Source organism: Pyrgilauda ruficollis, unplaced genomic scaffold (genome assembly GCF_017590135.1).
Source record: "Pyrgilauda ruficollis isolate IOZ18807 unplaced genomic scaffold, ASM1759013v1 scaffold16, whole genome shotgun sequence".
In the NCBI taxonomy this organism is placed as follows: domain Eukaryota; kingdom Metazoa; phylum Chordata; class Aves; order Passeriformes; family Passeridae; genus Pyrgilauda; species Pyrgilauda ruficollis.
Window position 1 is genome coordinate 2698027 of NW_024514764.1, and position 20130 is coordinate 2718156.

Here is a 20130-nt window from a genome sequence, read left to right on the forward strand (position 1 = left end):
GCTCAGCTAATCTCAGTTTGCCAGTAAACCCTTCATGACTATGAGAATTTTAGATTCTTTGATTTCTGTGATAGATTCCTTAAAGCTGCTCAGGCTTTGCTGGATAATTGCTTCATCTCTATGGTGTCACTTTAAATGCAGGGAAATGTGGTATCTTTTTTAAAACCATTACTGTAGTTTTTGATCTGTTTGTGATCTACAGCATTAAACAAAGCAAAAGCAGGAACAGGAACAAATGATACCTAACCCCTTGCTTGTAGGGCAGTTTCAGAGTGTGCTGCCTGATACCCCGTTTGCTGAAGAAATCAAGGACAGAAGGAGAAAGCTTTAATGAGACTTTGTGAGTTTTGATTTGAATTTTTAGCATGTTTTTCCTTTCAGGTTAGGAACTGTGTGTGGAAATCTGTGATTTTAAAATTGAAGTGAAGCCACAAAGCCTCCTGCCAGCAGAGTTAGTTTCTCTGGTTTTGCTTAAAATGGTTCCTCTGTTGCATGAACAAATCAGCTTCCTCTGTGAAAGCAGCAGAAAGCTCAAGTCAAAAGTGACTTGTATTGGTTTTGATGGAAGAATTGTAAGCCATCATTCTTATAGCTCTATTTCACAGTTTTCACCCAAAGTTTCACAGACTTTCCCCCGGTCAGAAACTGCAGAACATCACCTGTGCAGTTGTTGCATGGGGAGATTTTTGGCTGCTCAAAGCAGGAGGTTTTCCTGCACCTTGTCACATGCAGCTCCAAGTTTGTTCAGCAGTGAATTTTGGTAAAATTGCACAAGAATATAAGTAACACATCATGATATAGTCCTCACTGGAAAAAAAAAATTGGTAGCAGCATAGCAAGTTCTGCTGTTGCTCAGCAGGAGACAGAAATTCCTGCCTTCCTTTATCTTTGAGTTCTTGACATAGAGAACTATAATAGCTTCCAGAATCCCTTTCTAAATAATCCTTATGGATAAACTTAGACCAGTCCAGGTACAGTTACAAACATGTGAAATTAGAGAAAAAATAAGGGAGGATTGGAGTAGAGCACCCTTAGAATTTTTGCAGGCTTCAGATTTTCAGTTTGGTAAGAACACTTCATGTGTTATTGTAGCAAGACTTTGAGCCATGTGTTTTCTCTATTTTCTTTACATTTCTTCTTTTCAGTGTATCACCTCACTTCCTCTATTCTGCTCTTTGATGCTGCTTTATCCTTTGACAGTTTTTCCACTGTTCTTTTGTACTTACTTTCCATTTGTTATGTTTTTCTTTATTCTCTACCAAATACTTTTTCCTTTCTTATTTTCTCCCTCCACTACTGTCATCAAATCAAGCTTTCCCCCCACACACATTCCTAAATTATCTATCGTCGGTCGCTTATGCTTATTTTTCTAGTGTTTCTGATTTTATTTCTGTTATTTTCTCTCAGGAAATAAACACATATCCATGCCCATATATACACCGTTGTTTTTTTTTTCTAGTCACCCTGAAAGAAAAACTGAACCTTGCAAAAATCATGAGGTAGCAGAAGGTATTGCAGGCAGCAAAACCTGTGGGTGACTCTGCTGACACCCCAGTTCTTGTTCTTGTAATTTGATGTGTTTGCACTTATAGCTGGACTGGTGACCTTTGCAGACCCTTGCACACTGGCATCCACGTTACACTCATCCTTTCTTTAAGGGTTCTTCTTTCTGACCCTCACACATTCAGGACCTGACTCCAGTGAGGCTTCACCTGTGCACATCTGCCCAGTGTAAAGGTAAAACCTCGGGTGTGAGGAGTAGAGCTGTGCCGTGTATGAGAACCAGCACACCACACAAGGGGTTCAGGCTCAGCATCCCTCAGCAGGGTGGCAGCAGCACTGAAGGATGTTTCTAGAAGTGATGGTGACTCCTGCTCCTGCAGGACTCAGAGAACAGCAAGGGCAGGGGCTGGGTGACTTTGCTCTGGTGGGTTTGGCTGCAGGGAGGCTCCTAGTTGCAGCCAGAGATAAATGTCCTCTGTGAGACCCACCAGGGGCTGGGTTTGCATGTTGGCCTTAAATCTGGAATCCAGCATTGGAGCAATACAAGAAGCTTTTTTGTGTCAGCAAAGACTCTCTTTGGAAAACATGTTCTTTAAAGAATCTGTCAACTGTAAAATAATCTGATGCATAAAGCAAACATTGTTGACTACCTTTTTAGCAAAAGGAGCTATTAATAAAATAGATGCTTTAATGAAAAACCTTTGAAATCTTGGGAAAACCCAGAACTCCTTCTACCTGGAACTGTTGTTCTTGAAACTGTTTTTTTTCACTTCCTTCATTCTTTTTTCTCTCCCACCTGCTTTCTCCCACAAAGTGCCCTGAGACACCAGGGCTGCTGCCCTGTGCTGGGAGAGGCACAGCACCAGCCAGACTAGCATTAAGCACATCCCCTTGTGCCCCAGGAAAACATGCCCTGGAAGTGTGTGCAGCTGGAAGTGAGGCAGTGCAGAGAGGCTGCTTCTTGTGCCTGAGCCGGGCGTTTGTGCTGCCACCTCTGCCCACTGCTCCTCCTGGGGAAGGGGCAGCAGTGCCTCCTGATTTGCTTGCCTGGGCTCTGCTGTCACCTGCCTGCAGAGTCATTTGCAAACAGGCCCTATTGCTGGGGAGCAGAAATGTATTTTTTTCAACCCGAAGCAGATTTATGGTCTGGTTTCCTGTCAGATCTTTGCATTTTCCTTCTCCGCCCCTCCCAGTCTCTGACACACTTTTTCTTACTTTCTGTGTGGCTCTTTGCTCGTTCTGCCACCAGTTCCCCAGCCTCCTTCATTCCTGATTCTCCTGAAACTTTTGTACTTTGGGGGCCAGGGGGTGTTTAACTCCTTGTGTTTCCTTTACTTTTCAACAGCTGCAGAGCACAAATAACCTCTCCAGGACTCCTGGAGAGACACTGACAATTGCATGGAGGCAACGTAGAGAGTGCAGCCTGCAGCAGCTGCAGCCAGACAGCCGGTCACTCATGAGCACTCAAGGTAAGGAGAGCAGCTGGCAGAGCAGCTCACCTCCCTGCTGCCTACCACAGCTCTGATCACTGAAAGTTCCACTTTCACCTTTTTTGCATTGATATTCAAAAGGTTCTTTGAAAATGGTTCCATTTGTGCTTTCCTTGCCCTGCTCAGGTCTGGTACTCGGTGTGTGCTGATCCTTGGAGCCCAGGGTTGAGGGAGGCAAAGAGGCTGTAGCTGGAGGTGCAAATGTGCACTGGGAAAGAGAGTTGATATGGAGGTCTGGAGAGGGGAGATGAAGGAATTATCATCAGCACTGGTCTTCAGAGTATTTCTGGTTCTACCCACAGTGTGTTGTGCTCTAGCCCTTTCTTTAAATCTCTTCACTGAGATTTATGCTTTCTGTTAACTAGTAAAATCTTTCTTACTTGGTTTTCTTCCTCTTTTTATTTGTTTTTCTCACTTCCTTTTTCTATTCTCAACCCTCTCGATTTATTATTATCTTTTTCACCATCTTTTTATGCCTTTTTTATGCCATCAAGTGTATTTTCTGTGTGACAAATATTTCCCTTCTTCATTCCTTTCCTTTCCCTCTGCCTTTTCGTGCCTGTGCAATAGACTGTACATCCTCCCTCAAGTTCTTAATCTCTCCCTCCCTCCCCTCTGTCAGTTCCTTCTTGCTCTTGTGTTCCCCTTTCCCGTTGTTCCTGCAGCTTCACACATGCACTCCTGCTTCCTGCTCCATCCCCTCTCTCCTGTGTTTGCTGCCCTGGCAAGATCCTTTTGTGAGAGCTGCTGCCTCTCCACTGGGCTGTCCTTGCACACACATGTCTCTTAGTCCTCCTACTCCCTTCCATGGACATGTGCAGGATTTACATATTTACAGTTTTGGGGATGCATCCCGAAATAGGAGACTTTTACACTTGCATAGCTTCCTTCCAATGCTCAGACTCATATTTAGTCATTCACAACAAATAACCACTGTCATCCTGTCTCTCTGTTTCTGTCTCACAAACAGCATTTGCTAACACCTGTAACTCCTTTGTCTTCCTCTCCGCTCTCAAATAGAGCCTGCCCTGACTTTGGGTATTCTATCCCTTCTCTTTCTGCCATCCCACTCCTTCCTACCTCCTTACCACAACTCTCCATCAGGTTTCTCTATCTGTTTTTATCTTTATATTGCATTCAAACTGGGAGGAACTGCTGATGCAGCTGGGCTTGCACTACTGCCTTAGGATCCCTGCTGCCAGCCTACAGGGGAACCAGAGGAAGTATTGCAGTCTCTCAGCTCCTCTTTCCTCTGCAGAGCTCCTCTTTTCTGAGCAGAGAAAGAGCTTAGTGATGGGACTGAAGGTAGATGAAAAATGGGAGAGCACAGTGCAAAATGCCTTTGGAAAACTGTAAAAAACAGTTCTAACTGTTCATAAATCTTTTTACGAAACTCAATAAACTTCTGGAATTCCTGCTCCACAGCAGAATTTCTGATCTGACAATGGCATAGTTTTTGTCCTTTTGAGTCCTGTGGGACTCCAAGTCCCAAAGGTAGAAGTTCTCATCCCCAATGCTGTAGTGGCAGTAACTCTGCTTCTAGGATCTAGAAACAGCTCATGTATTTTATACCAGACATATTGGTGAGTCACCAAGATCAGACATGGCTAAAAACTGCATCCAAGGACAATATCTGGTATCCTTGCTTAAATTTGTATGCTTTGAATCAGATATGACAAATAAGTGCATTTCTTTGATGAAGCTTTTTACCCTCACCTTCTTGAGCAGGACTATTGAGACTGAAGATTTATTTCTATGGATGTTCTGGTGTGGTCTTTTGGGAACTGAATAAGGTTCACTTATTAAACTCAGTTGAATTAATAAGGGAATTATTATGTGGGAGAATTCTCTTAGCAATCTGCCTGGCTCTCTGAAATTGTCCATCTCCTTATGAGTGAAAGGAGCTTAAATTTTTATGTTTGCAATTATAAGATATCCTTTCTGATTCAGAGCTAGAAAACTGTGGCCTTTGAGCTGTGAGCATTCTCTTCTGAATACAGAAACAGATACATTAAAATATCTTTGCCTTTCGGATCTTGCAAAAAACCCACAAGCCTAGAACAATAAAATAAGAGATGCTCATTTTATACACTCAGGTCTAATATGACTCTTTCTTACTCTATTGCAACTCATCTTGTGATGGTAACAGCATTTGTATTCCTTTGAGTCATTCTACAAAACTTTTGGATTTTGTGCCTTGTTTCATCAGTGTTTTTTGCCCCTATTACTGGGCAAAGGCTCCCATACATAAATTGGCTCAGACAATGCCTCTTCTCTCTCTCTCCCTCCCTCACTTTTCTTTTGCTTCATATAGTTTGCCTGTTTTGAGTTAAAAATGGATATTTTCAAAGGTGTGTTGTAACATTTGCAAGGGGACCAGGAGACAGAAATTTTATTTTTGTGTGTGTCTGTGTCCAGTTTCTTGAATCATGTGTCTGGCAGAGGAGAAATTTCAGCAGGAAAGAGCCTGGAAACTTTCTATCCTCCTCTGTATCAAGAGAGACAACCCCAGAACAGAAATTCAGAATCATGTGTTTGACTCCCTGTTCTAATGCAAATGGTTACTTCCAATTAGATTTAACTCTTAATTAAGAGTTAAATAAACTTTCTTAATAAACTTTCAATGTGGGGGAGAAGGAAGAGCTGTCTGACTGCCTGTATCTTTTACAATTAAAGTCAATTTGGACCTTCTCTAGAAGGGTGAATCCCAAGTAACTGGATATGCTGAAGATACCAGGATGCCATATACCAAATGACCTTGGTTTCTGTACAGTTGCTTGGTGAAAGTTTTCATCTGATAGATATATGGGATGATTGCTCACAGAAATGAAATTTATCGAGATCCTTAGCTACCCACTTGTTAGCAGATGGCTTAACTCTTTCTTTGATATTGAAATGCATCTTTCATGAAATACAAATCTTTCACTTAGATATGGTCATTAAGTTGTGTAACTGATGGTGGAGTTTGACCTGTGGCAGCTTTCTTTGGCAGTAGCCTCCACAGCAATCTAAACTTTAAAAGAAATATGGAAGTATGCCTTGTGATTTTCAAACTGAAGGGTAAAACCATAAACCCCACCACGTTTGGTCAAGTCTCACCACTGATATGAGAGAAAAATTATTTGTCTCTTGCCTGTTTTGCCACTGCTGTCTGTAGGATTTGCACTTGCAGAACACTGTAATCCAGTATCGGCAGTGAATATTACAATCCAGTATCTGCAGTGAATCTGCAATTCCTTTTTCAGAACAAATGATGGGGTTTTGCAGGTCTACATGTAATAATATTCTCCATCTGTACCCTTCCCCTTCCCCCAAATTTTTTCTTAGGTGCTGCCTTCATCCTCTAGTCTGGGTCACTTATTTAATGGCAATGAACATTTTCAGGAAGATAACCTTTCTGCTTGTGATTTGTTCAAGGACTCTGGAATTATAATGGTTGCTGTCAAATGTATATAATTGGTGTCTGTGGCACACATCCAATGAGTGATAAAAGCTTCGTTGTCTCTGCTGCTTCAGTCTGTATTCTCTCCCTATATCACCCTCTCACTTCTGCTCCTCTCAGGCAAGAGGAGAATGCAGTGCCAGGCTGTTTAAAGTGCAGTTAGACAGAACAGCAGCTCTGCCAGTTTCCCTGTCACAGAGTGTCCCAGCTCTGGGCAGTGGATTCCCTTGGTAAGGTTTGCACACTGACTGAGTTAAGCACAGCCTCCTCTGAACTTTGATTTCAAACACCTCTCTTCATCTGGGCTCTAGGAAGGGCAATAGCTTGTGAGTAACATGAACCCCCAAGCTTAGTGATCTACACAACATTTTACTAGTGAGTAAGTGTTGTAGTTGAGATGGAGACAATATAGAGCAACACACTCCATTTTCAAACGGCTTCAAACTCTTTATTATAGCTTTTAGCATGCTTTTATACATTCTTACAAAACTCATACGGTTACACTTTACTCATTGGTCATGAGAGACAAAGTGCTTACTGGAATAGGCAATTGCAGGTTTCACTTATTTATCCTTTCTTTCTTTCTTGGTTTCTATGTCAAGAACCTTGGTAGAAAACTCTTTCAGGGGTAAACATGGATCCTCTTACCAAACTTCTCTCTGGCTCACAGAAGTCACTGTAAAACCTCTTCCACAAGAACTTTTTGCTTTCATATACAAAAAGAAAACACACATTACTAATAGCACCTAAAATTGGCAACATGTTGTTCACTGTTTGCTCCCAGTGATGAACATGTGGTGAGGAGAATATTCCTGCTATATGAGTCCTGCAAAAACTATTTTATCTTCAGGGCTAGATGGGGCATTACTTTCTAATGCTGTCTACTTCAGTGAATCTGTTTAGCAGCTCAAAAAGAGGAAAGAAATTTTCCAAATCTCACTGGAAATCTATCAGAAATGTCAAATGAAATGCTGTAACATTCTGGTTTTGTCAAAAGGATAAATGTATATACAGCTGTGTGTGTGATGTTATTTGTAGTAATTGTTGCCTCAGTGAATTTCTTTGTGTGAAGTAACTTGGTGTTGCATTAAGGGATGTGTTTGTTTTGGTCCCTGAGGCCAGCTTGGCCTTACACGCAGGTACTTGGTATTTGCAAGTTAGCCCTGGTTTTTGGAGTTCAGGGGAGGAATCAGCTTCAGTGTAGCCAAGGAAAGGATTCCCACTGGTCCTCTGAGCACTGGGTGTTTACTGGAAATTTTTCCTCAGGTTGTAATTGAGATGCTCAGTTCTAGCATAAGGTTTCTGTTTAAAGTGGGATAAGGATTTTTTTTCCCATCTGCATGCAGAAGAAGCTGTATGGTAGCAGTACATATATGGTTGTCATTAGCAGCTGAAGAATTGTTTCCACTTCATTTTTATAGCTCTAAACTTGTAGGAACATCTCCAATCTGGCTGTGCCTATACTTGAAATCAGTCTGAGTGTACTTAATAGGTTGTTACATACATTTAATATATTTGAGCACAAAAATAAGTTCCTCCAAGATTTGACACACTAATAAAGACAGCTATCAAATATTTCCCTCTGGGGATTCAGAATCCTGATGAAACTGGGAAAACACCCAAAGGGTGTTTCAAGTCTTTTTACACCAATTACATTTCCAAACTGCAGTGAAAATGGCGATTGAAACTTTGATCATGAACTGAAAAATTATCACATTTGTAAGATCATTTGAAGGCTTTTGGCTTTTAACAATTCAGTGACCTGCAGTACTCGCTGACCAAACTGGTCCATTGCATGGAGTCTTTGTTTAAAAGAACCTTTCCTCCCTGGTGGCAATTTCATGGTTTTTACAAGAACAAGTCACAGTGTCTATCCAGCATCTGCTTCCTGCATCTCATTGCTTGGCTTTTTCTGAATCACAGAATTATTTAGGTTGGAAAAGACCTTTAAGGTCATTGAGTCCAACTGTTAACCCAGCACTGCCAAGTGCAGCACTAAATCATGTCTCTGAGCACCATGTGAAGGTAGTTTACATTCCATATGGTTTTTGTAGTTTATAATGAGGTAGTTAGTGAGATCATCAAACTCTTTTCACTAATGATTTGCAGTGACTGAAAATAGAAAATTCCATCAATTTTTCCCACCTTCTTTAGTATTGCTGAGCTGATTTTTTCCTGAGGAAAAAAAAACAAGCTTAGGTTAAGATTGTTCCCTGCTCTTACACTGCTAGCCCTCCTTCACAGCTCCTGCCAAAGGAAGTCAGGATAAGTCCCAACATTTAATTCCTTAAGAATCTTTTGTGTGTGCTTCATCCCTCCAGTAACATATTCCTGTATTTCCAGTTACATATTTTTCAGAAAGACCCAAGACTGGCAAGTTTTATTTTAGAAGGTTTAATTTCCTTCTTTTATTCCCTCTTTTTTAGCAATTTATGCCATGAAAGATACCAGGGTAGTATGAAACAAAAAATGTCTAAACTTTTTTTTTTTGTCAGGATTTAAAACAATGTGTTTTTCTCTTGCTTCAGTTGTTCAAAAAAAGTGAAGGAATTTTACATTTCCCGAAAGGCTGGAAAGGCTGAATCTGTTGGGTTTTTTAATCCGCAAGTCTGTGGCCTGAAGGAACAGTGATACTTGAATATTTTCATATGGAGTGTTACACTGCAGAATGGTGTTTTTGTGACTCATCCATACCCATACTGAGAGCAGCATCCAGGCGGTTTTGCTGGATTAAACACTATTGACAGCAGCACCTTCACTGAATCACTGCCCAGCAAGGCTGCACACCTGGGAGAGCAGGGCTGGCTCCAGATTGGCCTTAGAAGCTATGTGAGAATACAATATCAGGAAGAATATTCCACCTGCAAGGAACAACTGGAAAATGCTTGGTCTGAGGCAGAAGTGATCAGAATTTGAATGCCCCTTTGAAGGCTGTGGATTCAGTGACAAGCTCCTGATACCTTGTATTATGTGCTGCAATGCAGAAAAATGTAAACTCATGGCAACTGCATCATTGCAACATGATAATAGTGCAGAATTCCAAAGCTACTTGAGCAGGATAGTATTAGAAATCTTGAATGTATTTAGAAATTTTGGCTGTTAAATAGCCAATGCCATCAGCACTTCAAGTAGAGTCTGTACAAAGGGACTGAACAGTAGAAAGGATTATTTGAACATTCAAATATGGTGAGGAAAGAGCATGAGAAAAGGCAGAGGGTGTTTTGTTACCGCTCCTTTGGTCCTCACAGAACATCCCAAGCCCTCCCTCCCCTCAGCCTGACCTGTCAGTCTGACTCCCCTCACTTGTCTTGTTTAATATCTCCTTTCCTCGTCCCCTCTGATTCTAATTCCCAGCCCATGCATGGGAGTCCCATCAGGTGAGAGAAGGCATCTGGCAAACTCCTCTCTGTCCAGCAGATGTTAGAGCTGAAAGCATCACTCACCTCCAGTTTGTGACAGAGGGAGGTGAAGCAATGCACAAAGCACAGCAAATGAAAACAAACCTGCCTGGAAACAGACGGGCCATTGTGCTTTAGCATGCTCTAAACTCTCTAAACAAAGTCAGATTTTCATTTGGGTTATTCTTCCAGTTCTTTTCTCTCGTGAAGAATGCTGCACACACCCAGCTGGCTGTAGTAATCCGGGTTGTTGGGGTTGCTGTGCTGGGTGGCAGCTCAGAGCATCAGCTTCTGTGGGCTGGGAAATGCCACATCCTGGCATTCTGCAAAATGCTGTCTGTGTCTAGAAGTGGTTCCTGCCCACCTCTCATCTCCCCTCATGTGGAGGCAGTAAACTCTGTAACCTCAGACCAGAAATTTGCTTTACCTTGAATTTGGCCTTACACAAGCCCAAGAGAAACTGAACAGCTTCTGCTGCCGAAGCCAACAATCCTTGTTTCTTCCAGAGAAAAGCCAGTGAGTGGTTGAATGTGGATTCTGAGCCACCAGCTGGACCATTCTGTCCTGAGAAGGAACAGCAACATTTTTGGCTAAGTGCTAGAAGTTTGCATATAAGAATCCAAAAGGAGCATATGGCCACTGCTTTAAACTTGCCTTGTTCTTTAAAAATATGCTTTAGCAGAATTATCTTTTTCAGACCCTCTAACTGTGGAGTGAGAAAGTTTAATTCCCTCTTTTTTCCTTGCTAGAATAAGTGGCATCATAAATACTAGAAAGAAACAGAGTTATTTCAGGAATTTGAACTAAGTCTCATTTACAGAGACTTCCATCACCACTCCACTGAAGATAGCAGGGACTGTGCATGTGTTGTTTGAAGAAAGCTGTTGGTCCTTGCTCAGCTCACCTCAACTCCACCACTCACCTCAGCACCAGCACTGCTGATAAAATGGGCAGTGTTACCCCAGTCAGTCTTGGTGATAACAAGTCTGGGTGTGGCTCTTGGCTATTGCAAGTGACTGACTGTGTTACAGTGATATGAAACTGTCTTGAGGTATGTAAGTAACCAGGACCACAGCTAATAAACTGCTTTTTACCCCAGAGAATGTTGTCATTGAGAGCACCCAAAGGGCTTGCCCACTCACAGAGTTACTGCTGAAGCTCTTCTAGCAATCCAGGAATTATTAATGATTAGTCGCTCTCAGGAAAGGTCCTGTAAACACTTCCTCCCACACTGATTGCTGTGAACAATTTCAGTGTGAGTGTGGGGAGAAAGCACACACAGCTTTGTGGTTACTGCAGTTCCCCAGCCCTTGCAGAGCTGTCCCACAGCATTTGCCCACGTGGTCCCCTCTCCTGTGAAATTCTGTGTTCTGTGCTCCCTCACCAAGGCACCCAGTGGGGCACCAGGAGGGCACCTGTCCCTGCCTTCAGCTCAGGTGGCTGTGCTGCTCTGCAGGGACAGGCACTCGTGGAACTCCCACCTGGGAGGGTGAAGCCAGAGCGAGAGCTCCTGACCTCTCAAGAGCTCAGGGAGAAGGTGGCAGAGGATGCTCCCAGCTGACAGAATTCCACCAAACAGTGCTGACCTCAGTGCTGATGTCAGCCTGGGACACAGCTTCTAAAATTGCTAGTAATGAAAAGGTTGGACACATTCCTACTTGAAGAGGCTTTTTTAATTCTCCATATGCTTCATTTAAAAACATTCCTTTAATCTTTCTGATGTTTGCAGTACCCTGGAGAATAATGAGAGCTCTTTTCTCATTTGATGAGTCTATTGCTTTTACAGGATTTGAAACACTTGCTGACCTGAGTAGCTTATGACAAAACAGGATTTTCAATTCAGATCCAACTTGCTCTGCCTTGCTTCCTTTTCTAATCCAGAGTGAACCTTATCTGTTGTTATTGGTATTTGGCATGCTGGGGTATCATGATGGAGTAATTACTGCCACAGAGAGGATAGAATAGCCTTGCTGTCTGTGAAGGAAACCTGTGAAAACAGCCCATCATTCTTAAAAAATCTGAAACAAGAATGGAGAAAAGCAGGAGTTAAACTGGCTCCTGTATAACAGTTGCTTTGTCTTATGCTTGATGTTCCACTCCTGTGCCCGATTCCTCAGTCTTGTCTTCCATGGTGACTTCGTTAGCAATGAGATGCTAATTAAATTTCATATTTACGATTAGAAAATAAAATCATTGGACCTTTTTTAAATAGATTTTTATGAGTTTTGGCTCAGTTAGCTGAGTCAGCAGCATGGATTCTGCAAGGCTGAACATACCGGCTTTGAAAAAAAAAGATAAATAGAGCAACTAATGATGAAAGGAGAGTCTAATCTAAAACCTCATACAGTTTCTACACTGTATTAGCTTTTGAGCATAAGAAAAATAAATTTGTTTTGGTTCCTCATAGAAAGTCATGTAGAAAGAACCCTTCTTTTATTATGTTTCGGAGGGTTCAAAGCTTAAAATTCCATTTAATTCTTAAAATCTCAGTTGTGGCTGGACACAATATGCTGAAAAGAGATTGATGCATCTGCAGTGTTTGTCATCACCTGTTAGCTAGCAAAATATTTATTTCACTGCTTAGAATTAACACAGGTAAGCTCTGGCACACAGCATCTGCCTTCTTCCCCATGGAATGTTCACTGCTGCAGAGTTTATACAACACTAGAGAACCAGATCTACTTAAATACTGCTGCCAGCCAGATTTATAGGTGCTATAGGGAGCCATTCCCTATTCATGTAAAAATTAGCGTCTCACAAAGCTTTAAAGGCCCATTTTTCCAACACCTAGAATTTGAAGAATGTTCCAGTTGTGAGAAGATTTTTGAAAGCATTCAACTTTAATTTAAGTGTGTACAGAAGCCCTGATTTTAAAAAGTGCTTAAAGCTCAGCAGCCCTGTGATTCATAACACTACCTTATCCCACACTCCGAGGAAAGGCTGGAAAAAATCTGAGCATTTATTTTGATGCCTAAATACCACCTGTGCTCTTAGAAAATCTGACCCTAATTATGAGCTGTGCCCTGCAGCAGGAATGAGAAATAGGGGAAATCAATCCTCACGCGTGGGAGCCGTTTGCTTGTGCTCATCTTGTGTGTAACCTCACCTCAGCCACAAATGCAACACTGCATTTAAAACAAAGCTTTTTCTGCACATTCTGCAAATGATTTTGCTGTCAGCCTGTGCTAAGGAATTGTTGTGCTTCAATGCATAAGTTAGAAGAATAAAACAAACTTCCCCTGATTTTGAGTTGGTTACCACCCTTTGTGCTGTTAAACATCTAAAAATCAGGGTTTGGGTGCAAATAATCCTGCAAATCTTGCTTTTGTAGTAGTTTTTGTAGATGTTTAAACTGCAGCTGCCCATCCTTAAAGGCTGGGATGCTCTCAGATGGAATGTAATTCTGGCATCACTTTGCAGTTGTTATTTTCACAAATATTTATTTCCACAGCCAGCAGAGAATTCAGTACAATTCTCATACTTCTTTTTACTTTGACTCATGGTCAAGAACCACACTAGGTGAAGACAAATAGTCAGATTTATTGCTGTTTTAGTACTTTGTTTCTTTGGTCTTTAAAAAAAAAATACACATTAACCATGAACTGAACCAGTCAGAGTCTCCTGATGAGACCAGAGTTTAGTCTCTTCCCATGGTTAGTTAATTCTTTAGGGATAAATTTTCCGCATGAAAGCTTTACAGTATTTTATTCCCTATCATCAGAGCAATGGGCTTAGTTATGGAGAGAGCAACAGAAGATGCTTAATTCCTCCTTGCAGTGCTTTGAACATAGAAAATATAGAATTGCCAAGTATTTGGCATTATCTCTTCCCCAAAACAGCAAGACAAGGTCATGGAGACATTACCACTACAGAAATAATGGACAGACAATGTACAAACAGACCATTTTTCCTTTAGATTGCTACAGAAGTGACTCACAGGAGCCCTTCTGCAAGACGGAGAGCGAATTGTCTCTCTGTTCTGCAGAGATTGCTTTCCTGCTCTTAATTGCAGGCCTTTGGTGACAGGGGATGGCTAAGGAAACCCAGCTGGGATCTCTGCAGGAAAAAAGGACCTGTTTGAGGTCCTCCTCAGGCCCTTGCTGTTCCATTCAGAGCCCCGAGCTCCCCGTGGCTGTGAGAACACTTCCTCTAAGACTTCCCTCAGCAGTGGTGTCACATTTGAAAGTTACCCACTTTCAGCTCTGTTCAGAAGAAAAGAGAAGTGAGGCAGCCCCCAGCACCTCTCTGCCTGCTATATATAGGCTGTAAGTCTGGGAGGGAGGGTGGTGGGTGGAGGTTTCCGGAGCTGCATGTCACAGTCCCACAACACTGGTGAAAAAAGAGAGAGGGCACAGAGCAAGAGGACGTGACCAGAAAGCACAAGCAGGGAAGATCTATTCATAAAACAAGCACAATAATTTCTGTGTACAAGGAGTAAAATATCAAGCTCCTTCTGATTCCTGGAGAGGGTTTGCCCTTCCTAGACCAGGCTGCTGTGGTTTATTGTAGGCTTTTTCTCGACAAATGGCATCCAGTTGTCCTCTGTGTGTGTTGAGTGCTGCTGGCTGAGATGTTTCTGCAGCTCTGAGCAAGGTGGAAGGATTTGGTCAATGAGCAGAGCACCCAGGACTGTGGCAGACTGTGGCTAGGAGTGCAGCTCACTTTTTCCAGTGAGGTGTTGGTTGTGTAAGGTATGTATGACATCGTTCCAGCTACAGAGGAGCTACAGGAGGGCAGCCTGCTCTTTTAAATCAGTCTATTTTAAAGTAATGGTTACAAATAGGTCACAAAAAGTAATAAGGTGTTGATCCCTGTTCTATCTACATAACCTATGCATTTACATTAAATGAGAAAATGTATGTGTGAACCATGGGAGTCATCACCTTTAGGAGACTGGCCAGTGTTTGATCCAACAGGATATATTGTTGGAAATTAGAAGTTAAACACAAATGGGTACGTTTTTCAGAGCTGGATGGGAGCTATTGCACCTTTGCAGAGTATTTAAGATATTTAACTAAATAATATTCTCATCACAATCAGTGCATGCTGCTCTTATGAAACAGTAAACAGTTTGCATGGGGATTGTTTTTCATGTGTTTGGAGCAGTTTGTCAAGGTTGATCTTAAAAGGAGAGTTATCAGAGTTTGCTTCTTATTTATTCTTTCTTTATGTTTTGTGTGTTTTTACTAGCTGTGGGATTCTTTAACTGCTGGAGCTGTGTCAAGGGAGGTTATCATAAATATCAGGATAAGGTTCTTTGCCCAGGTGTTGATCAGGCACTGAACAGGCTCCCCAGGGAATGGCCATGGCCCCAAGGCTGCCAGAGCTCCAGGAGCTTTGGACAATGCTGCCATGGGGGGCACAGGGTGGGATTGTTGGGGTGTCTGTGCAGGGCCAGGAACTGGACTGGCTGACCCTAGTGGGTCCCTTCCAACTCAGAAGATTCCATGATTCTATGATTCTCTGTGTAGGTTTATATCTTATTTTCCTACCATGTTATAAAGCCTGCTATATGAAATATTATTTTCAAACTTTCCTGGGCCATGGTGAATTACAGTGAGATTATCTGACAGTATTCAAGAATGGAGTGTGACCTTTTCTGTTTTAAGAATGTCCTACACATTTACTGTCAGTTGTTTCCGAATTTGGAGATTGTTCAAGTGAGTGCAGTCCTCTCCTCGAATGCATTCTGTGTTATCCTTTGACTGCCTGGAGATGAGAGTATCACCTACAGAGGGTCATTATCTGACTAGATGGAAAGTGTTCTCTCTGTTATTTTTTTAAACTTCTGTAATGTAAGAGTTTGTAGAAAGTGACAATTTTTTCAAGAAACAGACCAAGTAGGAGTTTTGTTTGGCAGAGCTACAATTCTTTCTCCCTTTCTGATGTGACTTGTATTAATAGAAGTGAAATGTTAACAGCACTGATAAGAATCAGGCTGTCTGTGCCAGGGTTGTTCAGGTTTCTTATGTACCAGTTAATGAACCTTTGTCCTTACCAGGTTTCTGTGTAGCTCAGCCTGTGGAGGTTCCTCACAAACACTGGCTCTCTGCACCAAAGAATGTGCTGGGTTTTGTAATTCAAGCACACATTTACTGGGACCTAACCTACTGTCATCAAACCATTTGCATCTTTGAGCAACTTGAATTTTTAATTCAAGGCTCCTCCTAAACACACAGGACTTGCCCCCAGCTGTGCCTCCACCTCCTCCTCCTGACAAAAATCTCATTATCAATTGTAAAAACAAAGTGAGTCAGTCTAAAGAAAAAATTAACCTGGGACCTAGTAATGACTTCTGAGGCATTTGTTGGACCAGCATTCTCATGAGCCTTGGCAGCTTCTTTCTTAGATCTTGGCTTTTAGCACACGTTAGTTGAAAGGAAATGCTTGTGTCAGTAGCTGGTGCTCCAGAACAGAAGGGCAGCTATATAAACATATTTGTACTACGTTAGCACAGCGATTTCTGCTGCCCTCCTCATCACCATGCGGAACAGGACGGAGCATGTGTAGATTAAAGCCTTTATTAAATGTCAGGCACTCCACTCTCCACTGCTACTTTGCAAATCCTTTAAAACAGATGCACTGAAGTCCTGTGGTAAATTATTTATTTTAATTACTGTGCCATTATCTTGATTTGAATGCTCAGAAGTAACACTGATTCCTAATGTTTCAGGATCTGTGGCAGTCCTTCCCTATTTATTCCTACATTCCTTGCCTTTGCCTTTAGTAAGGCTTTTCCTATTCTTATCTCACTTTCCTCACTTTCATTCTGTTGAGTTCCTCTTTCTCTAACTTTCTTTTTGTTTTCCTGTTCCCTATTTAATATTTCCTTTTCCCCTAACCTCACCATTTTTCACCCTTGATTCTCATCTTTCTCTCCCCTCTTCACTTTTTTTTCTTGCATCTCTCATTGTTCAGATCTCTCATTTCTCATTTACTTTTACACATATTAGCATTCAATGAAGGCGGTATGACAGTTTCTGAAACCTGGGTATCATATTCTCAAACAATATGTGAAAACAGAATAACACCCAGTGTAGATACTGGTATCAGGTGGAAAAATCTCTCTCCATGGACCCCAGAGGGAACCATGATTTGGGGTGGCTGGAAACCAATCTTTGGAGAGCATTCCAAGGTGGAAGTGTAAAATAGTTGGAATGAAGTGTTTTGAACAGAGCATTTTCCATTCACTAGAGAGGAACTGAATTCTAAATTCATGCCTAATTCAAAAGGGTGAGATTAATCCACCCCCAGAATTTGCTCCTCTCTCAGGTAATGCTTAAACAGTATATTACTGCCAGAGCTGGAAGCAGCTTAATTGTTTGTAGGAAATAGTGACACACAGAGAACTGACAGTTGTCAAAACATTATTTCAGCTATTTGCAGAGGAGGATTTTTCCACTGTCTTTGTTTATGATCAATAATGTGTGTGCTACAACCAAAGCTGATTGGATGCTGCCTTTTGCATGTTGGAGGCAGCACAACCTGCTCTCAGTTGGCCATTGAGCAAAATGAGTCATTTCCTTCCTGTGAGATCAGGTGATGAGAGCTCAGGGGCTCCAAAGCTGCCAGACTTGAGGAAGAGGTAGAGCAGATACTGCCAGCAGGTGGGGTGTGAAGTGGGAAAGCTCCAATCTCAGCCTTTTCTGAAACAGAAATCATTACAGGGTCCTAAGGAGCATTGCTGCACTGATACTGCATTGGGCAAAACAATGTTCTTAATGTGTAAATAGTGTTTTCCTCCAGAAAGCAATAGGAATTGTATAGAATTTCATTCGCAATTTCAAAACACACAAAAGCTCAATGTAGTAAGTGTGGAATTCAGTTCATTCATTGTTCAGCTCTTGGGCAATGTTATCCTGCAGCATTGAAGACTTGTCTGTCTTTGTTGCACACGGTGTTTTCAGGTTTAGGTGGTTCTAAGCAAACTGTTGGGTGTCCTGACTGACAACACCAATAATTGATCTGTGCTTTATGTATGAGTTACCCTTCTTTTTTCTGAGATGGCATTTTATATGGATCTGTTCTTAGGAAAGTAAATAAAGACAGAAAGTGATAATTAAAGAGAGTTCCAAGAGTATTAATTCTTCTGACCCCCTTCTGTTAGGACGGGAATAGTGATTAGACATAAATCTCTGATTTATTCAATTGCTTGGTTTGTTTGGATTTCTTTTTTTTTCAGATGGGAGAAGCACTGAATCACAGTACAGAAGTACTGAAGTACAGAAGGGAGAGGAACACAATAGAATTCTTCATTTCTTTTTGTCTCACTTGGGTTTTGAGCTTAGAGTTACAAAAATGAAGGAAATTTCCTTTCTCTCTTCTGAAACCAGATGAAGATGCTTCCAGAGCTTTCTTAACCAGTTAGGGAGTTTGGTTTGCTTCCTTCTCCCTCGCTTCTGTTCAGAAAATGGGAGTACTCCTCATGTTAGCTACTGAAGATGTAGCTTTACCTCCCTGCAGGCTGCTGGTGTTTGGGGTTTCTTTTGTAGGCTGTGTGGAATGGGAAGATTGACTCAGTTGTATTGAATAAGACATTTTTTGTGCAAAAATAATCCTATTTTGTCATTAAAGCTTCTTGCTCTTCTATTACTTTGGTATCTCTTATTCTATTTTTTTCTTTTATATTTTGTTGAAATAAGTAAGATGGTTGAATCTCTTGTATAAAGAAGGGGTTCTGAGATACACAGAATGGTTCTTTTTATGTGGTATTCTGTGACCCAAAACAGAAATACAACCCAACCCAGCCAGCAGAGCTGCTGCCTTCAGAAAGTGTTCTGAGGTTTGCAGAGTCTGAAGTAATAAAACTGCACTAATAATAAATATTTTTTCTCAGGGCTTTCCATCTCAGTGGTTCCTTGTGCTTTGCAGTCACTAATTAACAAGTCCTACCTTGTCACAAACATACCCTTTGCCAGCCTTGTTTGCAGGTGGGGACACTGAGGGAGAAAGGAAGGATATAAAGTGCAAATTCTTAAAGGCAGATGGAGACACTGCCTCGTCTCCTTTCGGAGTCTGGATTTAGACATCTGTATAAAAAAAAATTGCAAGGATAGGTAAGCAAATTTAGTCATTTTTATCAATGTTTAAACCTTTTAAAAGTGGTTTTCAGTACCAGAGAACATCCAGAGAGCAGCCAACATAATTGGAAACTGCTGGCATTCAGCATTTCAGAAAGCCTGGAGGGCACACAGAGCTCTCCTGTCCTTAAGCAAAGGAATATAATTTCCTTATCACATTTTAAACTGTGACTTTCCTCTAAAAGTAAAAATAGCTCTAAATCCCTTTGTGGTTTTGTGGTTCTCTGATATTGCAAATCTGCACATATCCACACAAGCAGCTTTTGAGAAAATCACCCAGTTGTTACACTTTGTCATGTGAGGTGCTGTACACACTGCAGGGAAAAAAGACATTGCCCCACAGACTCTGGAGATGTGCAGAGAAAGAGAATGTGGAACAACACCCTCAAAATGCTGAGAAAAATTAGATACACAATTTTGGAGTGTTATTTTCGTCTTTATTTTTGGTTTAAAGTATGATGATTTATATGTAATTCTTTCATGCTCAGCATTTAACATAAAATTCTGTTCTTATTAACTTACAATATGAAAAACATTTTGTGTACCGTGCTTTCTTTTTAAATACTGCCAGTCTGCAAACATCTGTGACAAACACAGAAATCCAAAACATAACAATAGATGACCTCATCCAAAATAAACTTTCTTCTGCTTCTCAGTGCAAAGAGAAAACCCTTTTATCGTATTTCACAAAGGGAATATCAGGAAATCAGAAACCTGAGCTGAAAGCTGCATTTGCTACATGGCAGTTCCTGACTATTGACAGGCTGGCAGGATTTGAGAGCACGGGGATGCAAATAATTAAACAGCTGAAGGGTTAATTTCTGCACCATCATCAAACAAAGCACAAAAAACAAAAATGAAGCTTTAGATGTGACCTGATGATGAGCACTTTATAGAACCCCTGGGTCTGAAGCCTGCAGGCTTTATTCCCTTGATCAGTGGAGAGTGTCACTGACATATGAGAGTGTGGAGTCTGAGTGAGAACAGAGAGCAGCTTTAACTGCAAGGTGATTTGTTCAGCTGAAAAATACACCACAGAAAAACCAGCAAACATCCAGAACGATTCATTTGTGTGTAACAGCCGGCAGAAGGATAGTCCCTGAGAGAGAAAAGGAGACAAGGGGAGCTGAGTGTTCCTTTTAATGTAAAAAGGGATTCTCTCTTTTATTTGTCTACATCTACAGAGACCTTTGAAATAGGTGGAACTAGCTGAGATT

At 41.4% G+C, this 20130-nt stretch overlaps 1 protein-coding gene across 1 annotated transcript in view; it reads left to right on the forward strand.

Annotated features, from left to right (window-relative positions):
• The first annotated feature begins 2729 nt into the window (after positions 1-2729).
• Positions 2730-20130, forward strand: part of CARD11 (caspase recruitment domain family member 11) — a 44927-nt gene continuing 27526 nt past the window's right edge. The window contains exon 1 of the mRNA XM_041462442.1: positions 2730-2972. Within this exon, the coding sequence (XP_041318376.1) occupies positions 2960-2972 (13 nt within the window). The 5' untranslated portion in view covers positions 2730-2959. The remainder of the gene's footprint in view (positions 2973-20130) is intronic.